This window comes from Salmo trutta, chromosome 40, assembly GCF_901001165.1.
Source record: "Salmo trutta chromosome 40, fSalTru1.1, whole genome shotgun sequence".
NCBI classification, from domain to species: Eukaryota; Metazoa; Chordata; class Actinopteri; order Salmoniformes; family Salmonidae; genus Salmo; species Salmo trutta.
Window position 1 is genome coordinate 12413543 of NC_042996.1, and position 27257 is coordinate 12440799.

At 45.1% G+C, this 27257-nt stretch overlaps 1 protein-coding gene across 1 annotated transcript; it reads left to right on the forward strand.

Annotated features, from left to right (window-relative positions):
• Nucleotides 1-1792: 1792 nt before the first annotated feature.
• Nucleotides 1793-25190, forward strand: LOC115180637 (leucine-rich repeats and immunoglobulin-like domains protein 3). The gene is made up of 19 exons (XM_029742889.1): nucleotides 1793-2225; nucleotides 7082-7153; nucleotides 7273-7347; nucleotides 14477-14611; nucleotides 14793-14936; nucleotides 15286-15429; nucleotides 15705-15848; nucleotides 16753-16896; nucleotides 18558-18638; nucleotides 18810-18881; nucleotides 19483-19554; nucleotides 19803-19966; nucleotides 20528-20866; nucleotides 21754-22035; nucleotides 22231-22689; nucleotides 22981-23142; nucleotides 23331-23468; nucleotides 23630-23902; nucleotides 24086-25190. Exons 1-19 carry the CDS (start codon nucleotides 2023-2025, stop codon nucleotides 24349-24351), a joined length of 3369 nt encoding a protein of 1122 aa, XP_029598749.1. The 5' UTR covers nucleotides 1793-2022; the 3' UTR covers nucleotides 24352-25190.
• The last annotated feature ends 2067 nt before the right edge of the window (nucleotides 25191-27257 follow it).

Sequence of the window (27257 nt, forward strand, 5' to 3'; positions counted from 1 at the left end):
ATCTCAAAGAAACTTTTACAGATGATTGAAACCTAGTTGAGTCTCTGATTATATGTTAAAGGGGACCATAATTTTACCTAGTTCGAGTACAATACATTAATTATCATTGACTAATCATTTTTAATGCAACATTTGACTATTGGATTGACTGGTATGATTGGTATGCCAATACTGTCTTAGCTGTGCTTCTCACATTCTAAATTGCCAACACACCATGTTGGTGTTTTAGATGTATATCTTATCTTATTTAAGGTGCATACCTTAATAACTTGCAAAAAGATACTCACTTAAATTGCAGCATTTATTTTGTGCAATTTGACTGCAAAACATTCAGAATATAAGCACCTTACATAATGGCAACCCACACCTCTAATGTGCCTCAGACATAATTATGAATTTGGAGCACAGAGAGCTACACTTATAAAGATAATTAACAGGACAGTCCAATAAGATAGCTCCTAATTTGTTGCTGAAGTTTTAGCACAGAATAAAATAATGAAGTTGCTCTCTGGCTGTACTGTCGGCAATGAGAATTGATTCTCCTGTGCCCCAGTTTGCTTGTGTTCTGATTCTAGAGGCCCAATCTCATTTTCAATTGACCAGGTGACACATTTTGAATACAAATGACAAAGCTAATTGGGGCAACTGGGCCGAAGGACAAGTCTCACACCTTGCTGTTTCAATTATTGATGCAATAAAGCAGTCAAGAGACTGCTTAAAGACAACAATAAACATGCCTCAACTAAATGACCTTCATTGTGAGTTGTAGTGGAAAAACTAATACAATGTCTGTCCAAACAAGAGGTACTTTGGGGGAAAAGGACAGATTGAGCTCGTTTGGGATAGCCAGAGGATGTGCAATTTTCAGACGAAATTGGGGTGAGGTTTTTTTTTGTAATTGGACAAAATGGGGGAGGAAATAGAGTCAGTTATGCTGCAAGCAATCAGGACTTATTAGAAGCATGCATTATTCAGGTTTTTTTGCCTGAAGGATCTCATGGAGTGAACTGCAATTTATGGAAATGGTATCAGACCCTGGTCAAAGTACACCTACAGTATGTCCACAGTCACACCTAATAACACGGGAGATTGAATGATAAGACAAAGAGAAACAACAGAAAAGAGAATTTACAGGAAACTGCTCTTTCACACTCTGCCTATGGGAACGCTCGATACATTGCAATGGCCCATGAAGTGTCATGATGTGTATTTCACATGGCAATAAACAATGAGACGGGAGTTTCTTAAATTCTAATAGTAGTTCCTGTTTGGTTTTTATTCTTACTTACATTTTTATTCTATTTTCTGTTATCTGTGTTATTGTCATTGTATTGTTGGAAAGAGCTCTCAAGGCGAGAATTTCACTGTACTGTTTTACACCTGTTATATTTCACATGGTAATAAGCAAAGATAGGGGAAAGTAATGTAATCATTTGTCAGAGACTACACATTGTCAAGCTTTCGAGAATTTACAACCAGTAATAAGTCATAAAACAAATGACCTTTGGCCAGGGATTCTCAAAAACCTTGGTTTGATCTGTGTTAAGACTGTGTTTGACACACATTAGCAAATATTTATGTGAAACGTCTACATTAGACTACAATAAGCAGTCTGTTTGGGTCATCAACATTATGGTGTAAACAAAGTTGTGTAACATTTGAATAAAATTAAACTGGAACGGTTGTAAAATAGGCCTACTATTTACACACCCCCCCCCCCCCCCCCCCCCGGTGCGCATCACTACAACAACCAATAGAGAGGCGCGCTGTTGGGAGCCTTGAAAGTATTAGCTGCTGCGAGTGCAAGGCAAAAACTATGCTAGTACAGGCTAAAACTTTTACGGAGGTATGGAGAAGTTTGGGTCCCGTAAAAATATTTTACATGTTCGTAGTTTCAAAGGAATACGGTCGAGGAATTGGATTTAAGGACTAACCTCTGACTAAACCGTACAACAACTTTTGCTATATCGGATTTTCTCGCGCTTTTCTCTAAAAGTTGGGGGGAACTTCAGTGTGGCTAAAATGTCCGCATCTATGCAGCCTCTCAACGCTGCGATGTATGCGGTCGTTTTCTTCCTGTTTTCCCGAATAGAACTTATACTTGGATATGATGAAAACACAAGGACGTGTCCGTCTCCATGCACATGTGTTGGAGACCTTTTGGACTGCAGTCGGTTGAAAAGACGTGGAATTCCTGAAAATCTTCCCGAATGGACCGTACAATTGTAAGTCAATTTAGAGAGCGTTTGTTGACTTGCCATTTAATCTTCACTGCCCATAGATACGAACAGGTATCTTAATTACTTTTCACACCTTTGTTTGAAATTAGTCGTTTGATAGATATAGGTTTTTAACATAGTTACAACAAGTGTATAAATGGAATACTTGAATAGATACATTTATGCAGAGAATTAACGTTACGTGATTTGTTACATTGTTGCCAACTTTGTTACGTTGTTGCTTACTGACGATTCGAAGAGAATGAAACCGTTTGGAAACAAAGTTTCTTTCACTTGACATCAACAAGAAAGGGAAATTGGTCATAAGTCCATACTTTCTTTTCCCAAGGACTGATTTGCTGTTTGTCTAGAGAGTATTTCGCAATAACGCACGATAGGCCTCTCCATTTTACAAGGGCCAGAACTGAGTTTTTTGTTGTTGAAATTTAGTAGACTCTCTCGTCCAGAGCGACTTGATACATTTTTGTACTTTTTTCCGTACTGGTCCCCCGTGGGAATCGAACACACAACCCTGGCGTTGCAAGCGCCATGTTCTACCAACTGAGGCATAGAGATATTTACTGAATAGAAGTTGTGTTTGTCACATTTAGAATTGTATTATTGGATTTTTATTTCTATTTATTATGATTTCAAATTCAAATTTCAAATACTCTATTGTTTACCATTCCTTATCAACGTTCGGTGTTATTTAAGATAAAGAAAATTACTCTAAACATCAAGGAAATTGAGATTTTGCACTCGAACAACACTGTAATTTAAATCAAACGTATTTCTTGCAATGTCACACTGCCTACAATTCTCCCATGTGAATACCTATAGGACATGTGAGCCATACTCCTCAGGAACAGCAGAGAAGCTCAGTCTTATGAATAATAAAGCAGGCCGTTTTAGAAGATATAACACGAATGACCTTTGCACATCAATGTCCCATTGTCAGTCTTTCTACACTAGTGAATCATTAGTTGGCCTACGTACTGCATGGAGTTTTTATATTAGGATTATTCCAATCACCCAGTAGGCCCAACAAGACATGCCAACATCAGTAGGCTAGTGAGTTGGTAGTACTGTTTGCTTTTGAGTTTATTGTCACTGCAGTGAGGTACAATCATTTCCCAACGTTATATAGTTCATGGAGACCTTTCATCAGGCTTTTGGGATTTTGGTGCTATTACAATTTCCATGAACGAAGAGCCTAAATTGCCGTCATAAACAATTGATTACAATTCATTTTGACAACTTGTTGAACCTTTTTCAGCATGTAAATATCAGGTGACATCATGATAAGGAGCTAATGCAGAATACATTACACTAGGCCCTAGATGAGACCAACTGCTGAATGACAATTGTTTGCCTTTTGTTTATGAGGTGATACCATCATTGGGCCTTTCCATATTATGTGAGCTCAGTAGATCTACAGGCCCCAGGGCTTTTAAGACAATAAATGCATAATGTCAAATGAAGTCATAGACACTCCAGGCCAATCTCCCATGGTAACGCCTCAAATAGTTGTTTAACATGTATTAATAAGCAGATGTTCATAGGTCTGCCTCCCTGGCTTCCATTCAGACTGCACCATGTTGATGTATCCTCACTACTAGCTTGTGTTTTTTCTAGTTCATATTTCACAACACAGCTAGGCTAGTTATTCCCCTGTTAGAATGTTTGTTTGGCATTTACAAAATGTGTGCTGCCTGCTCTGGAAATTTCACGTTGCCAGAAAACACAGGCACAGCCTCATAACCAAGGCAAGCCGGCCAAAAAGGGAGAAAAAAAGTTCCACACAGGGGAAAAATTCTTTGCACTCCGGCATGCTAATTTATGAGTGTCTCTCCAGCACATCTTAAACGGCTTGGCCCTTTGTTTTCCAGCACCCCGTTATTTCTGCTGAATTAACATCTCCAGAGCCACCGATGGTACTGATTAAGCAGACACTGTTGGATTAGTTCGTACAAACTCTCTGAAAGAGATAGAAAGCGAGGGAAGGAGGGATGGATGGAGGGAGTGAATGTGGGAGGGAGGGAAGGAGGGAGAGGCATTTAGTTTGAGCTTCAAATTTCTCAGTGAGTGAGTGAGGGGTAAAGATTTTACGATTCAAATGTAGACGAGTTTTCGTTTTTTCGGGTTTATAGCCTGGAATGTAGCGTAATATGCATTTGAGGAGGTAAGCTCTCCCAGGAGACTCACTCAACATTGCTGTATTACCAGACCATCCCATCCACAGCCAGTTCACCTATAAAATAACTTTACATTTTCACAGATTTACATGTGCGAGACGGGCTTCAGTGTCTACTGAAAAAAATCCAAGTTAAAGTGTGAGATCAAGCCATTATGTTATGGCACTTCAGAGATAAGGAGAGAAAGCGCTCTGGATTATAACGTGAGAGCTTTAGCTGGTGGGGAAGGGAATGCCTTTTGTCAGCTTGGAAGTCAATTACCTATTTTCCCTTGTGATCTATATTAGTCCAAGTGCTTTCAGAACCACATCAAAGAACCAGCAGGTCTATCTTATCTCATTTACTAAGAGGATGGATAGCTTGGTTTCATTCACTCTTCAGACACGGATAAATGTGTGGCGCACCGTCTAATATATACAGGCCAAAGCATATATAGCTATACTGATTTAATCTGGTCCACTTCTGGACCTGGATTTCTGAAGAAAGTGTAAGTGTCAGAAACCCTCAGGGCTTATCTGGACATTTTTGATACTACACCTCTCCCATATGGCCCGATTAGTGGAACAAAAACATACAGCTGCATGTTGGGAAGGGAAAAAAGTTTCAGAGAGAGAAGTAAAACTCTTGTTGAAGAGTTGAAAAAACGATTTGCTGAAGAATAAAACCAGGGCCAGATCTAGAAAAATGCAACAGGAGTGTTTCGGCTTGGAAACTCGCTTCCTCGGCATTGTGAATAGATTACCAGTTGTTAGGTTTTTCCCTCCCTCCTCTCAGCTCCAGTTGATGGATTCCAGATGGGGGCAAGCCAAAAAAAGGGTCTGGCACCACAATGTTGATCGTGCGCAGCAGCGTCAATAACTCCACAGCTTTATAACACTCTGGGCCAGGCAGGCTTCTCTAGGCCTGTTTTCCACCCCCTCTCACAGCTTTATAACACTCTGGGCCAGGCAGGCTTCTCTAGGCCTGTTTTCCACCCCCTCTCACAGCTTTATAACACTCTGGGCCAGGCAGGCTTCTCTAGGCCTGTTTTCCACCCCCTCTCACAGCTTTATAACACTCTGGGCCAGGCAGGCTTCTCTAGGCATGTTTTCCACCCCCTCTCACAGCTTTATAACACTCTGGGCCAGGCAGGCTTCTCTAGGCATGTTTTCCACCCCCTCTCACAGCTTTATAACACTCTGGGCCAGGCAGGCTTCTCTAGGCCTGTTTTCCACCCCCTCTCACAGCTTTATAACACTCTGGGCCAGGCAGGCTTCTCTGGGCCTGTTTTCCACCCCCTCTCACAGCTTTATAACACTCTGGGCCAGGCAGGCTTCTCTAGGCCTGTTTTCCACCCCCTCTCACAGCTTTATAACACTCTGGGCCAGGCAGGCTTCTCTAGGCATGTTTTCCACCCCCTCTCACAGCTTTATAACACTCTGGGCCAGGCAGGCTTCTCTAGGCATGTTTTCCACCCCCTCTCACAGCTTTATAACACTCTGGGCCAGGCAGGCTTCTCTAGGCCTGTTTTCCACCCCCTCTCACAGCTTTATAACACTCTGGGCCAGGCAGGCTTCTCTAGGCCTGTTTTCCACCCCCTCTCACAGCTTTATAACACTCTGGGCCAGGCAGGCTTCTCTAGGCCTGTTTTCCACCCCCTCCCACAGCTTTATAACACTCTGGGCCAGGCAGGCTTCTCTAGGCCTGTTTTCCACCCCCTCTCACAGCTTTATAACACTCTGGGCCAGGCAGGCTTCTCTAGGCCTGTTTTCCACCCCCTCTCACAGCTTTATAACACTCTGGGCCAGGCAGGCTTCTCTAGGCCTGTTTTCCACCCCCTCTCACAGCTTTATAACACTCTGGGATAGGCAGGCTTCTCTAGGCCTGTTTTCCACCCCCTCTCACAGCTTTATAACACTCTGGGCCAGGCAGGCTTCTCTAGGCATGTTTTCCACCCCCTCTCACAGCTTTATAACACTCTGGGATAGGCAGGCTTCTCTAGGCCTGTTTTCCACCCCCTCTCACAGCTTTATAACACTCTGGGCCAGGCAGGCTTCTCTAGGCCTGTTTTCCACCCCCTCTCACAGCTTTATAACACTCTGGGCCAGGCAGGCTTCTCTAGGCCTGTTTTCCACCCCCTCTCACAGCTTTATAACACTCTGGGCCAGGCAGGCTTCTCTAGGCCTGTTTTCCACCCCCTCTCACAGCTTTATAACACTCTGGGCCAGGCAGGCTTCTCTAGGCCTGTTTTCCACCCCCTCTCACAGCTTTATAACACTCTGGGCCAGGCAGGCTTCTCTAGGCATGTTTTCCACCCCCTCTCAAAAAGGGAAAAAATCTCTCCCTTCCATAACTTATCTGGTTGTCTGTTTTGGCTCGGTGATTCAAGAGCGGATTGAATGCGTGAGCTTGTCTGGCTGGATTTTCTCTCAATGTTTTAAAAAAGGCTGCTATGCCAAAACTAGGCCTATAGCTGGTTAGCTTAAATTTTTTTGCATACAGTGGTTTGTTTTGAAAATTACTCCCGTTGCTTTCCCACATAACTTCAGTTGGAGCTGTATAGGCTAGGCTCACTCAGACAAGTTATGTCTCCTGTTTAAAAACAGAAAGGCCAGTATATGATTGGTTGTGAAGTGAACGGCCCTCCATGTTGTGTAACTTTCCTCTAACAAACGTCTTTCTTTACAGGGACCTGAGCCATAATAAATTGCAGTCGCTCGACAGCACTGTGTTTAGGAAACTGCGGCACCTAAGTGAGATGTAAGTACACTCTGTGTTCTGTACTTCCTAGAGTAAACAACATCAGTCACAAACACTCTCCCTCCACCGCCCCTTCACACCACATGTGACAAACAACCTTTATGCTTGTGTGTTTACAGAAAGCTAAACAACAATGAATTCGAGACGGTACCTGATTTGGGCCCTCATGCGGCAAACATCACCACCCTCATTCTGTAAGTATTACTTTTGAAACACCCCTCCCCCCACCAACCCACCCATCAGAGTTGTCAGTGCTAGTTAACAGTGTAGAGCTGCTATGCCCTGATCCTCCCTCCCACCCACCAACACACCCATCAAAGTTGTCAGTGCTAGTTAACAGTGTAGAGCTGCTATGCCCTGATCCTCCCTCCTACCCACCAACCCACCCATCAGAGTTGTCAGTGCTAGTTAACAGTGTAGAGCTGCTATGCCCTGATCCTCCCTCCTACCCACCAACCCACCCATCAGAGTTGTCAGTGCTAGTTAAGAGTGTAGAGCTGCTATGCCCTGATCCTCCCTCCTACCCACCAACCCACCCATCAGAGTTGTCAGTGCTAGTTAACAGTGTAGAGCTGCTATGCCCTGATCCTCCCTCCTACGCACCAACCCACCCATCAGAGTTGTCAGTGCTAGTTAACAGTGTAGAGCTGCTATGCCCTGATCCTCCCTCCCTCCTACCCACCAACCCATCCATCAGAGTTGTCAGTGCTAGTTAACAGTGTAGAGCTGCTATGCCCTGATCCTCCCTCCTACCCACCAACACACCCATCAGAGTTGTCAGTGCTAGTTAACAGTGTAGAGCTGCTATGCCCTGATCCTCCCTCCTACCCACCAACCCACCCATCAGAGTTGTCAGTGCTAGTTAACAGTGTAGAGCTGCTAAGCCCTGATCCTCCCTCCTACCCACCAACCCACCCATCAGAGTTGTCAGTGCTAGTTAACAGTGTAGAGCTGCTAAGCCCTGATCCTCCCTCCTACCCACCAACCCACCCATCAGAGTTGTCAGTGCTAGTTAACAGTGTAGAGCTGCTAAGCCCTGATCCTCCCTCCTTGGTGGAACCCCTTTTGGCTGAGCTGGTTCCCAGACTGGGTTGTCCCAGGCATGGCAGCCAGTTTGAGACAAGTCAGTCACATGTCTGAAAATAAATGTCATTGTTAAAAATGGAATCGCCAGAGGTGGTTTCAGCGTTTCCATACGTGTTGATCCAGGATCTGTAAGATTAGAGTTCTCTGTCCGTCCATCTCATTTCCATTATAGATAGTCTGTATCTACTTAGGTGCTTCTACACCGGCATTGCTTGCTGTTTGGGGTTTTAGACTGGGTTTCTGTAGAGCACTTTGAGATATCAGCTGATGTGAGAAGGGCTTTATAAATACATTTGATTGATTGATTGTATGAGTAGAGCGGTATTTCATCCATCTGGAGGTTGAGTGTTTGTATACACTCCTAGTAGGATGGCCCCAGAACATGATGGAGCAATGTGGGGCTTTCATGTGTTTTCAAAGACAAATAGACCTGTCAATGTCAGAGGTTTCAAAGGCATTGATTTCGAACTTTTCCCCCGGCACAATGTCTCACAAAATCAATGGATAGGATGTTTTTTTCCCAACAAAGAATGCATCCATCTCAAAAACTAGAAGAGGCATATTCCTCATCAAGCCTGAACTTGACAAGCAGTAACACCAGAGAAAGAAGCCTAAGGGGATTCAGACGTCGGCTATTAGTCAATTTGTCTTCAGGTTTTTAGGTGTATCGCCTATAGGCCACAGATGCGGCTGGCGGTATTACCTGGAACTAAAGCAAAATACAGTACAGCAGGGTATGTTTGATTTCCAATAGGTCTGATTAATTTATGAACCTGTGAACATTATCGTTTAGACAACATTCAGAGGTTTTAGGAGTTGTACAATAGTATTCCCCTCTACTCTCAATTCTCCACTCAAGATGCATATTTGGTTGATGCTTCTTATTAAAACATATAATGCATGAATAGGAGAACAATTCCAATAGATTTCACCATTGAAAGCAATGTTCCAAAGTATGTCAGCCAGCCTAGTTGTCATCCTCAATGTGCATTTGGGAATGATCAATTCATACTTTCTTACCACATCGCGTGTTCATTTTTGTCTGTGATTGCGTGCATAGTATTCCCAGTTGCGTTGCTTAGTGTCTACTCGGCAACTAAAATCTCTGAGGGGGGGATTTAAATACAAAATCCCTCTCCCCCCGTGCTCTCTTTCTTTTTGTTGCTGGTATTGGCATCATTGATGGAGAATATGTGTGTGGTATTTCCTATTAGAAAAAGAGCTGAGTTTTGAGAAGCCCTCAGATGACTTCTTTTTCAGACTGGCGCCTGTAATGAGAAGCAGGGCTGCTGCGTTAGCTGGGGCGGCTCAGGCACACATCAGACACTATATTAAACACTACAGCAGCATCTGACCCAAATGGCTAATAGCACAGTTAACACATCATCACGACTTTGTTCCTGTACATTGTCAGGTTGCAGTAGGACCGCACCAACCACAGTGCTCTAACTGATACATAATACACAACGTCTATCTGAAGGGAAACATGGTTGAACGATGAGAGAAAGAGTTATATTGTTGGTTTCGTACAGTGTTTCCAAACCCTGATCCTCCAGTACCCCCAACAGTACACATTTTTGTTATAGCCCTGTACAAACACACCTGATTCTTGCTAATTGAGGGCTTGATGATTAGTTGACCAGTTGAATCAGGTGTGCTTGTCCAGGGTTACAATAAAAATGTGTACTGTTGGGGGTACTTGAAGACCAGAGTTGGGAAACACTGGTTTAGTAGATATTAGGTTATTACAGTATTGAGTTACAAAGTTACAATGTTTGTTGCCAAGAGCTTTGTAAGCAAGGCATCCAAGTATATCTGTCAGCTTAGTTACCCACAAAGCTAACCCTTTATAAGAAAGAATGAATTGGTAGATAGGCAGAATATGAAGCTCTTTCCAGTTCCAACTCAGTAACCTTTTCCATACACAGAGATTCCATCAAACCGTCTTCTCCAAATACCTAATCAGCCCTGGAATCACCAGATAATTTGTAGAGCCCACCAAACTCAATGAGAGGTGGTTTCACAGAAATCTGGTTAAAGCCCCCATCCCCTACCATAAATTCCTGGGAAATTGTTCAATTAATTAAGATGATCACAACTCAATTACTACCAGCTGCAGGGTTATTGCCGTTTGTTTTTATTCTGGGCTGTTGGGTCAAAGAAGTTGACGAGAGCTGCCTCTATGTCTGCCTGGCTGTTTGAATAAGTGGCATTCGATACCCCGGGGCTTTTTTTTCTTTACTCCCCTCCCAGGCCAGAGAAATGGAGGAAGGGGAAGAAATTCTCCAGTATGTGCGAATGGAAGGAAAAAAAACAGACTGTACTAAATGGAGGAAAAAAAGGGGGTTTCAGGATTATCAAGCCTCCGTTGTTGATTCCATCTTATTGCGTTATTAAAAAGTGAAGTGTTGCTGCCTTTTGGGTAACTTGTTTGCGTATGTGTGTATCTGTTTGACAGCTGCTTCTGCTGTTTAGCTATAATTTATGTGGATTTTCTAAATTCTTTCATTCAAAAAGGAATATTTCTGTTGCAGCGTCAGCTGTCTATAATCGTCTGACACTGTGGTCTTGTTTATATGGGTCATATTTCTTCAGATAAACACATTCGGCGTGTGAAGGCAACACAGTCCAAAAATATGGAGTAGATTAGCTCGAAAACGGACAAATTAGACACAAGTGTAATTCAAACTGAGATGTGCTGCTGTGTGGTCTTGTTTTTTTAATGTTAGCTTTTTTTGACTGATATCAATCAAATTCCTTAGAGTACACTTTAATGAGTCCGGCAGCACATTTCAGCTGATCTAGGAGCTGATCTAGGATCAGCTCAGCATTAATGTAGGGTACACCGCCTCCTATTGAAATAGTTATTAAGTTGCCTACTATACCCAAAGGCTTGGAGTTTCCTCAAGTTGGGACACATGCATGCGCTACCTGATTCATTTAATGAATAAACAAAGCACAGTTTTATAGATGCTTTAAATTTCCCTGGTCATACGTTTCAATGTGTGTCAAAATGAGAAGCTAAAACCTGAAGAGACCCAAACGAGAATGACAGGCAGGTCTTGAAACTATTAACACAACGGTGCATAGTAACCTTATTTGCGAGAAAATTGGTTAAACAAATTTGAAGTGTGTGTCGTCCGAATGGACAATGCCCCCGCTTGTTTGTCCGTGGAGTTGGCCCGACGGGTGGAGATCAACAGATAAGCACATGGAACTCTCCTGTACACAGCATTTAGGTTGGCCTTTCAAAAGCTCTCATTAGATCTCTGGGCAGATGTTGGGGAGTAGAGAGAGATGGAGAGAAACTGTTTTGTTGAATGGACCGTAGCCAAGTTCTCCTTCACGTCCTTCCCTGTAGGCCTCAACTGCACAGTCTCAGTTGATATCACAGTTCTCATCTGCCACAATGTTTAAGGTTAGAGTTGGCTGGGTGTTGAGATTCTGTAGTATGTTGTACTTATAGGTTAATACAACAGGATTCAATGAATTGCTCAGTGGTCTCTGAGATTCAAGCAAGTGAAGCCATAACAGCTTCTGTAGGTCCTCACCTTGCCTATCGCTCTGTCTATCTGGAGAGGGCTGGCCTCTGCTGTGTGTAGTCCATGTTTTGCCAGATGGTCTTGACCACTTCCTTCTAAATAGGGGTCCTCATGAGGGTTATAAAAGGCCGTTGACTTGTGTGGTCTTTGTACTTCCCATGACATGACTCTTGTATGGATTCTTATGCTCCGTATGGGTCATGTCAAGTTTTCAAAGTCACAGAGAGGCTTATTTGTAGCAACAATGTTTTGGTTCAAGTGGGAAGTGTGTCAGGGAGTAAGCATTAACAACATCAGCTTGGGACACCATGTTGTATTTGGGGCTTCTCCGATGGAAGGGCTGCTCGTTCTCCACAACTTAGCTGAGGGTTAGCATCACAAGCAGATAAACGGAATCCTTGATGTATCTGTCCCAGTTGTCTGGTTGTGGAGTCTAGGCTTCAGGGTGATGCTCTACAGCTGGCCAGATGTTTACTGTGGGGGGAAGGGAGAGGGTGTTGGGGTACAAAGACCAGGGACTCATCATCATCACCACCACCACCACATCACACCTCCCTCCAGCTGACAGGCCCCAGGGTCAGTCCGTCTTTTGTAGAGGAACATGGACTGAGCAGCCAGTGTTGACAGTTGCTTTCCAACTGCCCCCTCCCCTCAAAATATCCGGGGCTCCACAAAACTGGAAATACAGGTTCTTTCTATTTTTCTCGCCAGCCTCTCTTTTCCTCTTCTCTCAGCGACCAGTCAGGGGAACATGTAAACCCAGGCCCAGGTGGTGTGTGCCGCTTTTGTTTGGGACCACAGAGGCCGTGGTGCATGGAAAGCCCTTTGCAAATCTGCACACAAAAGGCTGGCTTGTACCCTTTTTACTGCGGGTGGTGTGGTGTGCTGCACAGCACCTAGCTCAGCCTGTGGCTGTTGCCTAAACTGTGTTAAAAAATGAAATAAAACCATTTTTAGGCAGTGACTGAGTGTTTAAGAAGAAAAAAAGGGGATTTAGTTTCAGCCTGCCAGAACCTACCCTCTACCCCCACCCTCAGCCCCACACTCTACCCCACACTCAGCCCCACACTCTATCCCCACACTCTACCCCCACCCTCAGCCCCACACTCTACCCCCACCCTCTACCCCACACTCAGCCCAACACTCTACCCCCACCTTCAGCCCCACACTCTACCCCCACCCTCTACCCCACCCTCAGCCCAACACTCTACCCCCACACTCTACCCCACACTCAGCCCCACACTCTACCCCCACCCTCAGCGTTGAGTCTTGGCCTTGCCGGAGGCTATGCAGAGGGACGTGCTGTGGCAGGTTCTACCCCTACGTGCCCCAGACACCCCATCAGCCTCTCCTCCCTGGGCCTCTATCCATATATCCTCCTGGTACTGCCTTTGTTCCAGGTTGGACTGACTGACAGACACACTCGTCTGTTTTCCTCTGTATGTTTTGGTGGTAAGGCTGCCAAGGGGTGTCACTGTCTCAATGTGGGGAGCCTAGTCATAAGAGAGGTATGGGTGGCAGATTTAAGGAAATGTGTGGAAAATGACTGCTCTGTCCAAGTCAAAGATCCCACTTTCTGAGGCTTTATGATGGACTGAGAAGCTACGTTGCCGCTGTGCTCAATTTCTCGCTTGATTGTATCTTCAGTGCTGTTTTAGTCTCGCTTTGGCCAGGCGTACAGAGGAGCTGAGCCAGTTTGAGACTTTGAGTCTGGCTCTCGACTAGTGCTGGTTTAGTGTGTCCATTTCATTGTTGTTTTCTTATTGGCAGCTTCTTGAAGGGTACTAGTGTTCACATAAACCAGTACTTCTCAGCCATGTCAATGTTCATCCATTTCTCCAGAGGGTTGGATGTTGACGCGTGTATTGCATGCATGCACAGTATAGGGAAAACGCTAACATTCACTTTGGTCAGTATCAGGAAAATGCACCAAAAAATACGTATCATAAAGAAGATAAAACTAAGAACTGATGCATTAATACAAGTTATATTTTTGGGGGGGAGGAGGGTTGTTGTTATGTTAGCCTTGCAATTAATACTGAAACGGGGCCTGCAGTCTGGTGTATTAGAGGGAATTCCTACTCTTTTCCCTCACTCTCCCTTTCCCTCGCTCTCTCTTTCTCTCCCCTTCGAGGCCCATACACAAAGACGGCTCTGTACAGACACTGTTTATAACTAAGCAGTCCCTGCACTGCAATTTAGGAGGCGTGCAGCTCAGGAAATTGCCAGCCTCTGCTGAGGCATGCTTTAACTGAGGGAATGGTATTCATCAGCCAAGTAATTGGCAGGTTATTTTTTTAAATACCTTGTTAGTAATTACCTTATAAACAAAATAACACAGCACTAAACCAAACGGCTGTTTTGACCTGTTGAGATGAGTAGTGACATTGGTTAGCCCAAGTATTGCCCCGTCCTCCCCCCTTTCCTAGACAACCAGGGAACGGTGTTCTTTTTCATGGTTCAGGGAGAGACTCAATGTTGTAGGGAAAATGTCTAATAACATAATAATAATGGGAAAACGGGTAGTGAGGGTCGAAGGGAATAGTCGGGCGAGGTTGGTCATTTATTTAATACCACCCGCTAATTGACTGCTCGGAGTGTTTGTATGTCTGGAAACGTTAGACTGGTGACCCTCGTTGTTAAAATACACAGTATTTTCTACCGTTCATTGGAGCCGTTCTATTTGTGTTTTCAGAGCAAACAACAGAATCACGAAGATCTCTCTGGAGCAGCTGAGGCCCCTGCAACGCCTGGAGACCCTGGACCTCAGCAATAACAGCATAGTGGATATCAAGGCTGACTCCTTCCCTGCGCTTCCTCTCAAGAACCTGTGAGTCCGTCCGTTTGGACTTTTTAACTAAAATGCATGGTTAAACTCCGTCCAAGATACTATATAAGTGTTTGGATCAAATAGTAACATTTTGGTGGAAGTACAACATTCTTTGGTCATTTTTCCTCTTTGGAATGAATTATATGATCAATATCTCATTCTGTATTTTCTTCTCCTCTAGTATCATGAACAACAACCGCGTTTCCACCCTGGAGACGGGCTGTTTTGTCAACCTGTCCAGCACTCTGCAGATCCTCAGGCTCAACCGCAACCGCCTCTCCACCATCCCTGCCAAGATCTTCCAGCTCCCCAACCTCCAGCACCTGTAAGTCACAATTGCACTTTGAGCACTGTTGGGGTTGACCACAAACTATACTATGACCGCTCTTTGAACGTTTGTGTAACGGTCCATGACTTTTCACTACTCTTTGATGGTTCTCTGAATGCTCTGTGAACTTCCTGAAAATGCATTGTGACTGCACTCATTGACAGTGTGTTGACATCTCCAACCACTCTGACCACTCTTCCAACAGTCATTGACATCTTCTTGGCTTCTCTTGGATGAATTAGATTCCTTTTCAGCCTCACTTCTTGAGCTGAGTGAACTCTTAATCCATCCCTGCATATATGATGCTGCGGTTCTCTTACGGTCTGGTTGTGGTCCAACCTTGCAGGGAGCTGAACAGGAATCGGGTGCGCAGGGTGGAGGGCCTGACGTTCCACGGTCTGCACGCGCTGCGCTCGCTGAAGATCCAGAGGAACGGTATCAGCCGCCTGATGGACGGAGCCTTCTGGGGCCTCAGTAACATGGAGGTCCTGTAAGTAACTGTCCTCTGTGACAAGAAAATGTGTCTTCCTTTACTAGTGTACATTGGTGGATTTAACAGCATATGTCTGGTTGCAAGTGTCTGCATACTATCTTTGGATACGTATTTGCAGCCATATGTCTAGACAACGATAGTTGACTATAGCCTATACAGTGTGGTATCAGTCCAGGCTAGCATACGTCTTCATCTCTGTCTGTCTGTGTGTGTCTATATGTCTATATGTTGATGACTGACCTCTGTTTGTATGTCTCTGTGTGTCCCTGCAGGCAGCTGGACTACAACAACCTGACGGAGGTGAGTAAGGGCTGGCTGTACGGCCTGCTGACTCTGCAGCAGCTCCACCTGGGCCACAACGCCATCAGCCGGATCAAGCCCGACGCCTGGGAGTTCTGCCAGAAACTCAGCGAGCTGTGAGTGGCCCTTTTTTTCTTCTTCTTCTTCTCCCTCTCTTTTTCCCTCTCACTTTCTCTCCTACTCACACTGTGAACTCCAAACACCTCTCTCTTTTGCTCTCTCCTTTGCTCTCCCCCACCTTCCTCGCAGTCTCCAACTCTCCAACCCCCCACACACATACACCCTCTCTTCCTCCACCCCTAGTGCCCAGTGCCAACACCAATGCAGGGCTCCTGACAAAATATTACTCCCCCACTTCACCCCCGCCACTATAGCCCCCCTCCTTTAATGCCTCGCCACGTCTATAGGGGAGAAAGGGGGGGATAAAGAGGGAGGGATTTCACAACCAGAGTGTCTGCTGCGACAAGTGGCGGCAGCAACATATTGTTTCCTTTGTTGTTAACTTTGTTTATGGCACTGGCCAATTACTAAGTCCGCCATGTTTTTTTTTTTTACTAGCGACTAGGTTGTTTCTGAAAGGGGAGTTGTTGTTTTTTCCTTTTCTCTCATCAAGTGAGCCTGAGCGTTAAACAAATTAGCAGTTGACTGATCTTTTTTTGCCCGCTCTTTGGTAAATAGCCTTCTTTCTGGTTTGTTGGTTTTTTTCGTCTGATGTTTGCATTTGAGGATTTCTAGTACAAAGTTAATACTTTTTATACTGTCTGCATACGGTTAAACAAAGTAGACCAGCTGTGCAAGGTACAATCTAACTTTCAAAACTTCACTTAAAATAGTCCATACCGAAAGGTTTTTACCTTATTGGTAATTCAGAGACTAATCTGGCTATATTTGGTGCACGTTCCTAGTGATCTGAGGCTAGTTTATCCTCTACATCAACTGTTTCTTTCTACCCCCCCTTTCCATTTGCCCTGGGGGTATGAACTGTGTGATGCTGATGTTCCTTCTCTCTCCACCCGACAGGGACATCTCGTCCAACCACTTGACAAGACTGGAGGAGTCCAGCTTTGTGGGCCTCAGCCTGCTTGACGAACTCCACATCGGGAACAACCGTGTGAGCTTCATCGCAGACGGAGCCTTCCGAGGACTCTCCCACCTACAGATGCTGTAAGTTTGAATAAGGATGACTAAACTCAATTTCAGTGAATTACTTGTCAGAGATGACAGCTCTATTGTATAATGGTGCCGAAGCATTAAATGATTATTTTCAACGTCCCACTGGCAGTGAGTGCATTAGCCATGGTTAATATCACTAATCCTGGTTAGAGTTTTCCCTGATGTTGTTTGAGAAGCCTCAAGGCTCATGAGAGTTTAGGGATGAACTCGATTTAAACTCCTCAGTGACATGGTTATAACAGTCATCAGCCTACACTTAAAAATATATATATATTTTACCCTATTTTCATGATATCCAATTGGTAGTTACAGTCTTCTCCCATTGCTGCAACTACCGTACGGACTCAGCTGCACCAATGTGTCGGAGGAAACACCGTATAGCTGGCAACCGAACTCAGCATGCATGTGCCATGCCTGCCACAAGGAGTCGCTAGAGCGCAATGGGACAAGGACATCCCGGCCGGTCAAACCCTCATGACGCTGGGCCAATTGTGCACTGCCTCATGGGCCTCCCGGTCGCGGCCAGCTGCAACACAGCCTGGGATCAAACCCAGGTCTGTAGTGATGTCTCTGGCGCTGCGATGCAGTGCCTTAGACTGCTGCGCCACTCGGGAGGCCCCATCAGCCTACACGTTATCATTGCTTTGTGTTCTATAAGAGAAGCCCTATCTCACATCTATGAGAGTACATTAGCAGCTAGCTAACTTCTCAGATGCTGCCTGCTTGCGGCATTTCGCTCCCTGTCCCTCTCCACACTCGTTGAGGCGTGATTGGAAATATTCCGCCTTGTTTGTTTTCCGTATGTGGAATAGATGAACGTACTGCCTGTGGTTTCTCCACAGACATAACCTCAACAAGTCAGCAGAGTGAGACTGAGTCCACCGCTCCATCCCCCCATCTCCACACCGGCTCCATAACATTGCCCTGGTCCCTCTCTTAAATGGAACCAAATGTTAACTGTGCGTGAAAGGTCAGCAGAGGGCAGGTATGTAGGTAGGTGGACGGGGAGTTGGGGTGGCTTAGAGGGCTTTACCCCCCAGCCTCTCTCCACAACCTGCTCCTCTACCCCCTCCACCCCTCCTCAACCCCAATAATTTGTAACCAGGCATGCAGAGGAGGAAACTAGCTGTTTGAAAGTATTTAGAGACTTGAGAGAGAAGGAGCGGGGGAAGGGCGAAGACATCCAGCAAATCTCTTTAGCAGACATGATGTACTGCTGTGTGCACATGACATTCAGTTAGGTTAAAAGATATTTAGGATTTTTCAAAACCCTTTGATATATAGTTAAAATGTTATTTACCCCAGCCATAAAACCCATGACTAAAAACGTATAATTTTTCACTAAATTAAGAAGAACCAACGTGTGGGTTTGAGTTCCTCCCTGCTAAACACGCTGCATTGCATGTGAAGCAGTGTTACGCCGCGAGACACGGAGAAACCATCGCAAACATTTAAAAAGCCCCAAAGTTAGCGAGAAACATCCTCCAGTGATGGGACCACTTTGAATACAAAATGTAAAGCCTTTGACTTCTTTCTCGTCCTTCAAACGTAACGCAAAGCCGCACCAAGGTTTGTTAAGACTATAATAAGTGCAGTTGTTTTCTGGGTGTGGATTTTTACAATGTGGTTTATTTTTGTTTCTCTGGAAATAGAGATCTGCAGAACAACGAAATCTCCTGGACCATTGAAGACATGAACGGACCATTTTCTGCTCTGGACAAACTGAGGAAACTGTGAGTAGGTTTGACTTTACCATGGCGTTGTCTTCTAACCTGTTGGTTTCCAGAAGTTAGATTAGAAATGATAAAATGGACCATGAGAACGGATTTTAACTGGAATTATTTTCTTGTTATCATAATTTAAATTGCTGCATTTGAATGAAAACTCAGATATCCTTTTCTCAGGTTCCTTCAAGGAAATCAAATCCGCTCGGTGACCAAGAAGTCATTCTCTGGCCTGGACACGCTGGAGCACCTGTGAGTTGACCTTCAAATCAATATCATCATACGTCTGTCTCAACTGTCCTAAAGCTGTAAACTAAATATGGGAGAATCCATAGCCATGAGAAACAAAGCCTGTTAGTGAGAACCACATGACCTTATTGTTTCTGCTTCTTGTCCACACTTTGATGAAAAACAGAGCTGTCTGGTTTTCACCGTCTCCATATGTGGGGAGACTATTGATCACTAACTGCTTAGGCATGGCGAGAGGAGTGTGTGTGTGCGCCTGTGTGTTCGTGCTTGCATGTGTGCAGGTTTCTGTGTGTACAAGTGTGTGTGTGTATGTGGACAACTGTGTGTGTATTTCTATCTGTGAAACAGCTGCATTTGATTGTAATTAACTTTTTTTTCCCAGTCGTGTCTGAGCTCAAAGGAGCCGAAGTCAGTCAGGCCCCTCTTGATTAACAAAGCACAGTGCTGCCCAGATTTCTATTGTTCTCAAGATCTTTTCTTCCCTCCCTCTCTCTGATGATTGAAGTATTAGCAGTCTTCCTCCAGATAGGCCTAGATGGAGGGGAATGTTTGCCATCTTTCTGTTTAAAGATCCATCCGTTCTCCCCTCTTTCCCCCCCCTTAGAGATTTGAGTAACAATGCGATCATGTCGGTCCAAGGGAACGCCTTTGTGCAGATGAAGAAGCTTGAGGAACTGTAAGTATCTCTAGGTTCAGTCACACTGTATTCATATTCTGCAATGCCAATAGACCAGAGTCACTGTTCTGGACTAACAGAGGAAAGGAAAAATCTTTCATAGACAATTACTTAAAAAGTACCTATACTCATAAAAGTGATTATTTTAAAATGTAACGACTATAAATTTGATTAAGTATTATGGATAATCTTTGTGCTGGGTCTCTCTTGTGATTCCTGGCTCTAATGCATTACCTTCTCCCTCCCAGGCACCTGAACACATCCAGCCTGCTGTGTGACTGCCAGCTCAAGTGGTTTCCTCTGTGGGTGGCGGAGCAGGCCTTCCTGCCCTACGTGAACGCCAGCTGTGCCCATCCCCTGATGCTGAAGGGCAAGAGCGTGTTCACCGTCAAACAGGAGGACTTTGTGTGTGGTGAGTGTGACTGACACACACACACACACACACACACACACACACACACACACACACACACACACACACACACACACACACACACACACACAAGCCTCTTAATGTAGCCCTTGTTAAAAACAGCCATTTAGCCGTGACAGGTTTTCCATTTTATGAACTGACCCAGATTGTTCCATATTTTCCTTCAACTCATGGACACTCTGATGGAGCCAGCGTAGTAATGGGACCATGTGGAAACTCAGTGAGTTAACAGCTTGGCCAGGTGGAGTCAGAGAGAGCAGGGAGAAAATAAATCATTGTTGAGGAATTTCTGGGATCAGTTTCTTTAAGTAATGACTACTATTAGAGCTGAGGTGCTTTGCCTTCAGAGCTTTCAACATTTCCCCAGTCAGGTAGTTTGAATCTTGGCGCATAAAATAGTATCATTTCCATATTTAAGCTGTTTGTGGACCATCACGGTTTAAACAAAAACTGGTTAGCCCCAAAATGAATGTCAATTTGAGTTAGCCCCATTCACATCAAATGGAAACTAATGTTTTTCCCCTCTTGTCTTCCAACCAGACGACTTCCCCAAACCTCAGATCACGGTGCAACCTGAGACCCAGTCGGCCATCAAAAGCACCAACGTCACCTTCGTGTGCTCGGCGGCCAGCTCCAGCGACTCACCCATGACCTTTGCCTGGAAGAAGGACAATGAGGTCCTGAATGACGCTGAAATCCACAACCAGGCACACCTCAGAGCCCAGGGGGGAGGCCAAGGCCGTGAAACAGAGGTTACAGAGTACACCACCACACTGCAGCTACGCAGTGTAGAGTTCACCAGCGAGGGGAAGTACCAGTGTGTCATCTCAAACCACTTTGGTTCCTCCTACTCCACCAAGGCCAAGCTCACTGTCAACAGTAAGTTAAATAACCTACTGGTATTGATTTGACTAGTGAAAGGAATTGTATAATATCTGTACATTATAGGAACACCTGTAATTACAAAAATACAATGATTCATGTTTTGCTTTAGCTTGAGATTAAGAATCAGTGGCAGAGACTTTGTAAGTGCATGAAGAGGTCAACCGTACAGAAGTCGGACTCAGCCGCACCAATGTGTCGGAGGAAAACATCATACAGCTGGCAACCGAACTCAGCGTGCGTGCGCCATGCCTGCCACAAGGAGTCGCTAGAGCGCAATGGGACAAGGACATCCCGGGCCGGCCAAACCCTCACGACGCTGGGCCAATTGTGCGCTGCCTCGTGTGTTGAAACTATACTTTCAGTTCCTGTTGACACTATGTTCCAGTCTTACTTCTGCTAGCACATGATAGCAATAGGAGGAAGAAGGATTGGGAAACTAACTGCAAATAACAATAAGCTGAACTCCGCCTAGCAGAGACATCTTTGTATTAGCAACTATTAATTATGAGCTTATATGGTATTGAAGTTAAGGGACATCACCCTGGGTGGGGTGATCCTCAGTAGGGGGGTGAATACTCCAGATTGCAATCATTATTAAACAAACTAACCTCTGATCACAGAAGTTTCCTGGGGTCACTTGTGTGCACATAGGGCGGAATTCCCTTACACTGGTTATTTCAAGAGTTTTGTCTTTCTTAGTATAACTCTCAGCATGATAAACTATGACGAACCAGTGCACAAGTACACTGCAAGTATCATCTTGGAGTTCCCTAAGAACATATAAGGAATCTCATTATGACTGACATTGCAAAACCTTGTAACTATCATGTTGCTGTGCAGTTAGATGTCAAATAAAATGTCCATCCCTTTTGTCCCTCCAGTGCTTCCGTCCTTCACCAAGATGCCCATGGACCTGAGTATCCGGGCCGGTGCCACGGCCAGACTGGAGTGTGCCGCCGTGGGTCACCCGTCTCCACAGATCGCCTGGCAGAAAGACGGGGGCACGGACTTCCCCGCCGCCCGGGAGCGTCGTATGCACGTGATGCCTGAAGACGATGTGTTCTTCATCGTGGATGTGAAAACAGAGGACATCGGGTTGTACAGCTGCACCGCCCAGAACACTGCCGGAGCCATATCAGCTAACGCTACGCTAATTGTGCTAGGTGAGAATTGTTCTTTCTATTTTCACCAGCTGTCAAAGAACTTTGCATTTGTCTGTGTGTGCCTCTTCATTTTGTCTTAGATCAATTTACTTTCATGGTATTCCATAAGTTTTTCCCCCCACAAATTTACATATAAATCAGGCGTTTTGAGACTGTAAGGCAACTAACTCTCCCCTTTACCCCATTCTCCTCCAGAAACGCCCTCCTTCCTGCGCCCTCTCATGGACCGCACCGTGGCCAAAGGGGAGACTGCAGTCCTCCAGTGTATCGCCGGCGGCAGCCCTTCCCCCAGGCTCAACTGGACCAAAGACGACAGCCCCCTTGTGGTCACAGAGCGCCACTTTTTTGCCGCCGGCAACCAGCTGCTCATAATCGTGGACGCAGCGGAGGGCGACGCCGGGAAGTACACGTGCGAGATGTCCAACACGCTGGGCACCCAGCGGGGCAACGTGCGCCTAGCCGTACTGCCCAACCCCAACTGTGACGTGGGCGTGGGCGCCTCGGGAGGCGTAGGCTCGGACGAGGACGGCTGGACCACGGTGGGCATCGTCATCATAGCGGTGGTGTGCTGCGTGGTGGGCACCTCGCTGGTCTGGGTGGTCATCATCTACCATACGCGTCGGCGCAATGAGGACTGCAGCGTCACCAACACAGGTGAGGAGAGGGTGCCATTTTATTTCATCAGCACGGAACTGGTTTTGATGAGTTCAGTACTGGCATGCCCATGTTGCCTCCTCCTTCAAACAGAAAATTACATTTTTGGGGGAGCTTGAGTTTTGGGCTCCAGCTCCACATATTTTGGCTGGCATGTTGTTAAAACCATACCTTTTACGAATGCTTTGAAATGAATCAGTGACAGACCATTGCCTTGAACAGATTATTATTATTGTATTTCTCTATGAAAACATTTCTGAGAATTTTCCCTCCCTGGTGTTTTCCCTGCAGACGAGACCAACCTGCCTGCAGACATCCCCAGCTACCTGTCCTCTCAGGGCACGCTGGCCGACAGACAAGATGGCTATGTCCCCTCAGAGAGTGGCAGTGGCAACCACCAGTTCATGGCTTCCTCCATGAGTGGATTCTACATGCAGTCTAAAGACATGAATGGTAGGAGAGCAGCTCTTTCATTGGAAATGCATGGGGACTTTTATGTCATGAATATGTGCATTATATCAGCCAACTGTACTCTGAGCATTTTTCTATATGTATTGTTTCACCTGAATACATATTGGAATAGTGTAAGTAATTTGAGGCAAGTACCAATGCGTTACTAATATGTCATGTGACTCGTACAGGTCTGTGTCAGCTGGACACGGGAAGTGAAGCGGACATGGAGGCGGCCATAGATCCCCTGCTCTGCCATTACCAAGGACCCATCAGCTCTCTCCTCAGGAGAGGCAACATGTACGGAGAACCCTCAGAGGCTTTCACAGGTTGCTGCAACAGATATATATTTTTTTAAATTGTAGCCTTTTAAGTATTTTTCCCTAAATGAAACAATAACAATAATGTGTTGCTGTCATACTGATCTCATTTCCCATGGCTCACTGTAACTTTTCTCCCCCCCCCCCCCCCCCCCCCCACCTCCGTTCAGGCTGTGCTATGGACCAGCGGCCCATCTGCATAGATTCCTACAGTGGCAGCCTGACCAGCTCCAAGAGGAGGAACTACTATCCATGTGGCGGGGCCCTACAGGACCCCTTTGACCACGGGAGCCCCAGTGTGCTGATGCAGATGCCCAACAGCAGCAGCTTCCATGGGCCACACCACCTACAGGGCGAGGGCCCCCCATCCATGGACGAGGGAGATGGAAGCGAGTACGGCCGACCTCGGGAGACAAGGCTCTCCTCCTCCAACACATTCATGGGTACGTCTTGAGGAAATTTCTCAGTATGGATTTGGGTCAAGTCAAGCACATTTTAAATCCACTCCAAATAAATTCACTCAATTACTAAGTGATTTATTGAATATTCATTTTCTTGACAACTAGCACAACATGTGAATGTCTCAGGCCTTACCCTGTATCTCCCTCCATCCTTCCCTCTCGCAGGAACGTTTGGGAAAGCCCCCTGGAGGCCTCAAAAGGAGTTCTACCCCGAATTTGGACCACCGCCACTGGCCCTGCACAACAGCATGATGCTACACGAGAATCCCTACGCAGCCCTGGACACAGACTCGGACCACGAGGAAGACAAGAACAGCGTCCAGTCAAAGAATTCTAAATCGGAATCGGAAAAGAGCGGCAATAATATCTATGAAAAACCATATAATCTCAACAGGACTGCTATTTGTCAGCAAGGTCGAGTGAGCACATAGCTGAATATGTGCATTCAAACAATCTGACATTCCTTTTAGTTTTTCTTCACAATGAGGATTACCAAAAAAAATACTACCTCAGTGAATGGACACTTTCTCAATGATGGACACTGCAAATGTGCAACGCTTGAATGTAAAGGGATAATGCATTGTGCCTACAAAATGCTGAAAAATTATATGAGGAGATATTAACAGTGAGGACTGTTCTTTTTTTTAAGAAAGAAAAATGGGAAACATCTTCAATTGAAGATAGATATTGAATATATATACGTTTTTATACAAAGTTTATTATATTTTGTAAATTAAGTGTAAAATAGAATCCATTATTTTTGCTGTCCTTTTTCCTGTAAATGAGTATTTTGTGTTGTGTGAACGACCACGCCTGTTCAGTTATTCTAGCTTTTTTTTTTGCTTTGAGTTAAGCACCCCTTTGCACGTACCTATACATAATAAAACACCATAACATGTGCTGCTACGTACATTAAAAGTACTGTGACTCTTTCCAATCTTTAAATGGCTGGACCATGCACAGACACCACTGTTCTGTAATGGAGGACGAAGAGAATCGAGGTATAAGAGAGTATTGCTGAAGCCGGGGATGAGAAGGGGGGGTTGACATAGAGCATGGCTTTTCCGAGCAGAACCACAGACCGCCAAGGACGGCTTGCGCTTGCCATGAGGCCCCCCACCATGCTGTCCAAATAGAATCCAACAAGTGTATGCTGGGAAAGTGTGTGTGTGTGCGTATACGTTTGGCATTTGCCTGTGTGTGTGGCTCAGTGTAGACTCAGTACCCTGGAGACAATCGATGGAAGGCTAAATTAGTGAAGACATGTCAAGGAAAGGAACAGTCACATGAGGTCTCTGGAACTGTTGGAGCTGGCCTTCTGGTCTGGTCCTGCTTTCTCCCAACCAGCCAGTCACAGGGCTCCCTTCTCCCCCTCTTTGGGCCTTCGTCTCTGGGAAGGAGGGTGGGGGTTGCTGCTCTTGCTGTATCCAGCACATGGAAGCTTTTCACCAGATGAGTCACTCCCCAAGCCTGTCCCCTTCTGGCTTTTTCACATCTTGGGTTTGTTTTTTCAGGCTTCTCCTTTTCAACATGGAGGAAAAAGGTGTGCTTGTCCGCTAGCTGTCGAAACTTGCCCTTGGAAAGTGTCTTGCGGGCTCTCTCACTGCCACACTGGAGATGTGTGTATAAAATGGCTGATTCACTGAGAGGGGATGGTGGTGCCAGTATTTTGAGGTGGGCTTATAGAAAGATGCCTTACTAAGGGGATTCAATTCAGCCGTCCACTTCATCTGCCAATCTTCCAATGTGGAATATATTACAAGAGCTTATAAAGACCTCATTGAGTTATAACACATTTTCTAGAGCTATTCAAATGTGTTGTTTAAACCTTTTGTTTTATGGAATCATATTCAGAGTGGTTTGTTTGAAAACCCATCCATGTCCTTGAGCCTCAGCGACACACCTTGTTATTCACTGAGTGCTTATTGGGGAGTATGCATTCACCCCAGTGTGAAGGAATGAAACAATCTGTTGGAAGTCTTGCCAGCTCTTTGAGGAACTTGGGATAAGCACAAGATGGTGGAACCAGAACCACACACATTTAAACACCTGGAAGACAGCTGCTGAAGCTAGTTTTCAAACCCAAGGCTTCCCGTTGGTTTAGAGAAGCTTGTGGGGTCTAACAAACATGACCCGATACAGATTAGGTGGTGCAGAAAGATGTGATGTTTGATCAACTTGGAGAATTACTAAAGTCTGCAAGCATTCACTTCAAACCTTCCTGAATTTAAGCAGGGTAGAGAATTTATGGCTAGATAATTGATGTTTGATGAACACAAAGAATGCTGAAGTTCATGTTATTAGTCACTAAAACCAAACTTCAGCTCGTGTCTTTTTCATTGATCTAGGATTGTATATGTTGTTCCCATTACTGAGTTAGTTAGCTGCCCATGTAAATAAAAAAAATCATAGTTCATGAACTATCGCCAAGGGTTTCTTTAGGTTAAGATTATACCTTGCTGATTTTCCCACAATGTTGTTCAGATGAGACTTCTCACTAGCAAACATAGTTTTGCACTTAACTATTACTATGTATTACTATAACTACACACCAAACTACTATGCATGTAGCAATTACCTGTGTGGATGTAATTTACCTCCACACATTTGGGTGAGGCCAAAATGGTTTATTTATTCCTCTGGGAAAGTTTTGAAAACAACAGCAATCGAGAAACAATTTGTGCCATAACAAGGCGCTGAGGGGGGTTTAAAAGGTTTACTTGAGAGAAAAAAAGAAATTATTTAGAGCCAGTAAACTCCTGCAGAGACTGCAGCCAGCGAGAACCTTCACGTTTCCAGCCGGGGGAAAAAAGAAAACACTTGCCAGATTGCAGAATAATTTCCCCTCTTTGATTTCGGCTCCAGAGAAACGAGACAGGAAGTCGACTATTCCTCAGACCACAAATGACTGACAGTAGGGGTTAGTGAGTCCCCCCCAACCCCTGGTCCTGGATCAGCTTTTGAGCCCCACACATTGACCCACACCAGTTTACTGGGAGCAATCGAACACTGGTCTTAGATCAGTTCCTTAGGCCAGCATTGGACTCCCCAACCCTGTGAATAAGCCCAGAGAATGAATTTAGCATGCCAGAGCCTTATCTCATTGCCAGACACTCTGAAATTCGTAACTAATTTGTCTTCATTGTTGCCAGATGTGGCGACATGGATACAGATGTTTATGATATTAAATGGCCACGGGCGGCTCGCTGAAATTGTATTATTTTGTTGTGAAGCTCAGAAAATCTGCTGGGGGAATGGTGTCTAACTCTTACTACCTACCTCCACATCCCTATGTTCTGTTTTCAAACTCTGTCGGTGAGAAGTTTTCAGACCGTGC

Excerpts from the sequence above, each read along its gene's own strand:
- LOC115180637 (XM_029742889.1), top strand. The coding sequence starts at position 2,023 with ATGTCCGCATCTATGCAGCCTCTCAACGCTGCGATGTATGCGGTCGTT. Across the intron at positions 14,612-14,792 it reads GCGCTTCCTCTCAAGAACCT|TATCATGAACAACAACCGCG; the intron begins GTGAGTCCGTCC and ends CTTCTCCTCTAG. Across the intron at positions 20,867-21,753 it reads GGCCAAGCTCACTGTCAACA|TGCTTCCGTCCTTCACCAAG; the intron begins GTAAGTTAAATA and ends TTGTCCCTCCAG.